The 5,027-nt window shown below is 32.9% G+C and overlaps 1 protein-coding gene across 1 annotated transcript; it reads right to left on the bottom strand.

Annotated features, from left to right (window-relative positions):
* Window positions 1–3,088: 3,088 nt before the first annotated feature.
* On the bottom strand, window positions 3,089–4,807 carry LOC107479743 (anthranilate N-methyltransferase-like). Its single transcript, XM_052258368.1, is given in 5 exon segments — window positions 3,089–3,216; window positions 3,941–3,963; window positions 4,075–4,132; window positions 4,135–4,211; window positions 4,319–4,807. Coding segments are annotated over 5 exon segments (729 nt in total). The 5' UTR covers window positions 4,762–4,807.
* Window positions 4,808–5,027: the final 220 nt, after the last annotated feature.

Here is a 5,027-nt window from a genome sequence, read left to right as displayed (position 1 = left end):
TGTCGTGGGTGGACCAACTTTCTTTCTACCCCTACTATTCTCTCCAAACCATCTAAAGAAATCAGTTTCTTGATTATAAAGTCTATCAAAAGCTTTTTCAAATTTTTCAGCATGTTCCAACATTAGATAGGTGGAATTTCATCTAGTTGGAACATCCAAACAAACAAGATTTTTAGACTTTATCAACTCAGCCTCAATGCATTCTTTAAATTTTTTAATTTTTTGGGAAGAAGATCTAACATACCTAACAGCATTCCGAATGCTTTCAATGGAGGCATGTTACTCTTTAATTCCTTCATTCACTATCAAGTTGAGAACATGAGCACAATACCTCATTTGTAAATATTTTCTTCCGTACATCAATCCAACCCTTGCAGCTAATTTTCTTTGAAGGTAAGTGATAGCCCTATCATTTAAAGATGCATTGTTTAATGTGATTGTGAAGACCTTTTTAATTTCACACTCTCTCAAACATGTCTCAATTTTTCTCCCTATTGTTTCTCCCTGGTGGTTCTCAATCAAGCAAAAGTTGAGAATTCTCTTTTGTAGCTTCCATTCGTCATCAAAGAAATGTGCAGTTAGGCTCATGCAGCAAAGATTTTGATTTGATGTCAAACAAACTTGAACACATGACTTTGCCAACCAAGCTTTAAGTTTTTTCTTCTCATCTAAATAAAGATGAAAGCAATCTCTTGACATTGTTATCCTGGATGGTACACTGAATCTTGGCTCAAATCGATTAATCATTTTGTGAAACCCAATCCCTTCGACCACTTTAAAAGTGTGTTCATCAAGGATAATAAACTCAGCCATTGCCTTCCTACAATCTTCCAAGCTATAGCCATTGACTTTGAAAGTTTTGCCGGCTTCATCTTCTTCACCAACCTTAGGCATATAGCCATGAAGTGTCACATTTTTGCCTGTTTTTGTAAATATCCACTTGTGAGAAATTTTCAAGTATTTATTCAAAGAATTTATGTCATGTCTAGTTGGGTGACATAGATATACTTTTAGACAGTGATTACATTTGGCCTTGTGCTTTCCATTGGTTTCGCTAAATGGAAGTTGTTTAAAATACATCCAAACATAAGACTATTTTTCCTTGCGCGTAGCCTGCTGTCCCTCGTTAGCCTGCTATTCCTCGACAACAGCAACATCATGCTCTATGTCCATAGCTTTATTGTTCTCATTACTTTGAACTGCAATACAACTAGGATCTCCTGCTCCTATTTGTCTTTATCTAAACATAAAAAAGGTTCATATATGGATATATTTAAAAAAAATTAAACATACTTAAACTACTGAGAACAAATACAATATATCTAAATAAAACTGAGCATACTTAAACAAGTATTCAGTCTCATCATTTAATAATAACAAATGAAAAGAGAATTAAATGTTTAATTTACTAATCCAAAAAAGAAAAACAAAATAAATAAAAAAGATTCATAAGTATGTCAGTCTCATTTTTATTCTTGTAAGACTTAAGTAAAGTGAGGCATAGATAATAATTGAAGCTTGAAATACACGTGAAGATAGAGGAAGCAGCAACTTGCCAGCTAGTATTACTTAATACTCACCAAAGCATTACTCACAATAACATAAAGTGCACAAACTAAGAAATTCGTTTTTTAAATAACAATCAAATTTGAAGTGGAAGGGATCAATTATAATTACTGGCAGTGCAAATTATAAAAATAAAATTATTGTTCTTACTTTCAATAATTTGCTAAGGCAACCAATAATTATAATTGCAAATTGTTATTCTTACTCCCAATTCCTTTGAATTGTTAATTCCTATCTCTAATCAACAATTTGTTCCTACAAAGTCTAGCCCGTAACCCTCATCATTGAAGTATTCAAAATACAAACAAAAAAAAACAATTTTATTAGTTTTTCTCAAAATTAAACCAATTATGACAAGAAAATATCAACAATTTCATTAGTTCTTCCCAAAAAATAACAAAACAAACAAAATAGGTGAAATATTTAGCACCCAATAGGCCAGTAGTTGCAAGAAAAAAATAAAAATCAATGGTTTTTAGCAAAAACAAATTACCTGCTCTGCGTCTTACGATGAACATTACGTTGGTGAGAACTCTGATACTACAAAAAAATTCTGGTTAAAACGGCGATTTTCTAAGGTAATTACGGCGGTTTGAAATGCCATTATTACCAAGAATGGCAGTTTTAGAAAGCGACGTAATTATGGGCGCCATTCTTGTTATTATGGCGGTTTTCAAAAAACCGCCACAATTTTTTGGGTTAAAACGGCGATTTTTGGATAGGTTAAAACGGCGGTTCAAACTGTCATTTTTTTCAAATAAAACGGCGATTTTTGGTTGGTTAAAATGGCAGTTCAAATTGCTGTTATTTCCAGGGTAAAAATGACATTTTTGATTCGTTAAAATGGTGGTTCAAACCATCGTTATTTCCAAACTGCCGTTATTTCCAGGGTAAAAATAGCATTTTTGATTGGTTAAAATGGCACTTCAAACCGCCGTTATTTTCAAGGTAAAAACGGCGTTTTCGATTAGTTAAAATGGCATTTATGAACCGCCATTTTTACACTGACAGAGTGGCATTTTAGTTGGTTAAAACGACGTTTGAAACCGCCATTTTTACCAGATTGAAATAGCTTTTTTAATTGGTTAAAATGGCATTTTTGAACCGCCGTTTTTACCCTAATATTAGCATTTTTATTGGCTAAAACGGTATTTGAAACCACTATTTTTACCGAGTTAAAATGTCATTTCATATTGTTTAAAATGGCAGTTACAACCCACCATTTTTACCAGATAAAAGTAACATTTTTTAATTGTTTCAAAAGACAATTTGAACCAATATTTTTATCGCGTTAAACATAACTTTTTTATTAAAATTTCTCAATAATAAAAAATCAATACTCATGAACATAATATTAAATAACTCATAAACAAAGTATTAAACATAATATATGATTTTTTAGTATTGAAAATCAAAAGTAATAACCCCTATACAAATAAAGTATCTAACATAACATGATTTTTTAATTATAAATCTCTTTAACATATAACTCTTAATACATAAAATTTCTATCAAAAAAAGATTACACAGCTTTATTGCTCGATCCAGAGTACCTCTGGTTCCATATTTCTGCTTCCACACTATATGACCTGTGAAGTACCTCTGGTGCAACATAATATGCACTTCCAGCAATGTCATTTAGTCGTTCGTCTGTAGTCAATACACATTAATGAAAAATTAAGAAAGACCAGTTTCGAATCTAAAGTACTTTACACATGCTAAGCATACACTTTACAATAAGTTCATGTCATATCTCCACTGAATTATGGTTTGTTCTTCTATCATTATTCCTACTTCCCCAACCTTAGAAGTCATGTAAGAAAATCTAGGATTTTTATTATTTAATAAATTCATTCATGTTATTTTTTTCTTCAAAGACATTGCGTTTCTCTATTTTTGTTTAGTCTCTACAACTAAACGCAGTTGCTTAACAAGTAGCACAACTAGTCAACTAATATATCTTCCCAACATACAATTAGGCGTCTAAGCATAAATTGCTACTCTCAAGATTTTTGACATATATATTGTGATATTTTCTACTGTCATTTGTTTTTACACCAATTATATCATCTCCCAAGTAGTAAGTATAAATCATAAATCACTCAAGATAAAATAATGGCTATATATAAGACACTTTAATTATGTTAGTGGTATATAAAAAATAATTATTCGGTTATTAGTCTTTGACAAATTTTTAAAAGCATTTAATGCACATCACAATAGGAGTATTATGCAAATGTAAGCATCAATAAATAGCGCATTTATTGTCATCTGTCCAGATGAAATCCGATAAACTGAAATCGATAAGCTTCATATCGGCATCTTCACTTTTTGAAGTTAAGAGGAAATTCTGTAACATCAATCCTATAGAAACAATCAACAACCATCTTCACATTCTTATTTTAACTACAAAAATATACTGAACTAAAAAAACTAATAACAGGAAATTCCTATTATTAGAGTTAGATACTATACAATTTCAATGAGCATATAGAGTGAGAGAAAAATAGATTGGTGGAATTTACCATAGCTTTGTTGAACACCTAATTGAACCTTTGATCTAGCCTGGATACTCAAAGGCATGCATGCCATAAACCCTGTTGAATGGAATTCCACCTTCCATAATTGCTCTTTTCACTTCCGTCCTGAACCAGTGCATAAGAAGATAGAGTTAAAAAAAAGAGAATAGAACTGATCTGATAGCAATTTGTTTATTTATTTATTTTAATGTTAACAGAGAGAAAAGTGTGACCAGCTTTGGTAGAAGACATTGTCGAGAAGCAAAGCAAAGGTTGGTCCCAACGAGCTGCCATCATCGGCATCGGTGACAAAATACTTGGAGCGAGGGGAGAGGCTGTAGAGTCTGTGACTATGATCTTGTTGGGAAACAGAGCAACAAAGGAGAGAGTGACTTGCCAACAACTTAAGAAAGTGATCTAGCATGTGAGGTGCTTCTGGGTTGTTGCTCCCAATCTGAGACGCAATTTCCTTTGCAGAGAGCATGGCACCTTCACCAGCTTTGGCTATGGTGTCAAACACACCAAGCTCAACAGCTGAATTCACCGCCAGTGGAACCACATTCAAACCCAGCATTTCCATGGCAAGACTCAAGATGTCTTCTTCTTTCTTCTCTTCTTCTTTGGGTTTAAGATGATTGTTTGCACTTGATTCTAATGGAGTTTCCATGTATGTCATCGCAGCTAGATTCAGTGGATGTATAGAGTATAGACCACAATGTAAGTGTAAAAAAGTTGCATATATAAAGGGCCATAAAGCTCCAGGGTTGTCCTTGCTTTTCTCAAGAACTTCCAGCAGTAGCAGAGAAGATGCTTCAGATTCAGATTGTCTTTATTATTATTATTTACAAGAAACTTGGGAACATGTACAGAAAAATTAAAACATGAAGACTTTACTGTAAGAACCTGTCTTGAAACGGCTAGGGAACGAAGGCCTCTTTCGGC

Source organism: Arachis duranensis, chromosome 3 (assembly GCF_000817695.3).
Source record: "Arachis duranensis cultivar V14167 chromosome 3, aradu.V14167.gnm2.J7QH, whole genome shotgun sequence".
Taxonomy (NCBI): Eukaryota; Viridiplantae; Streptophyta; class Magnoliopsida; order Fabales; family Fabaceae; genus Arachis; species Arachis duranensis.
This window is presented reverse-complemented; position numbering and strand designations above follow the sequence as displayed.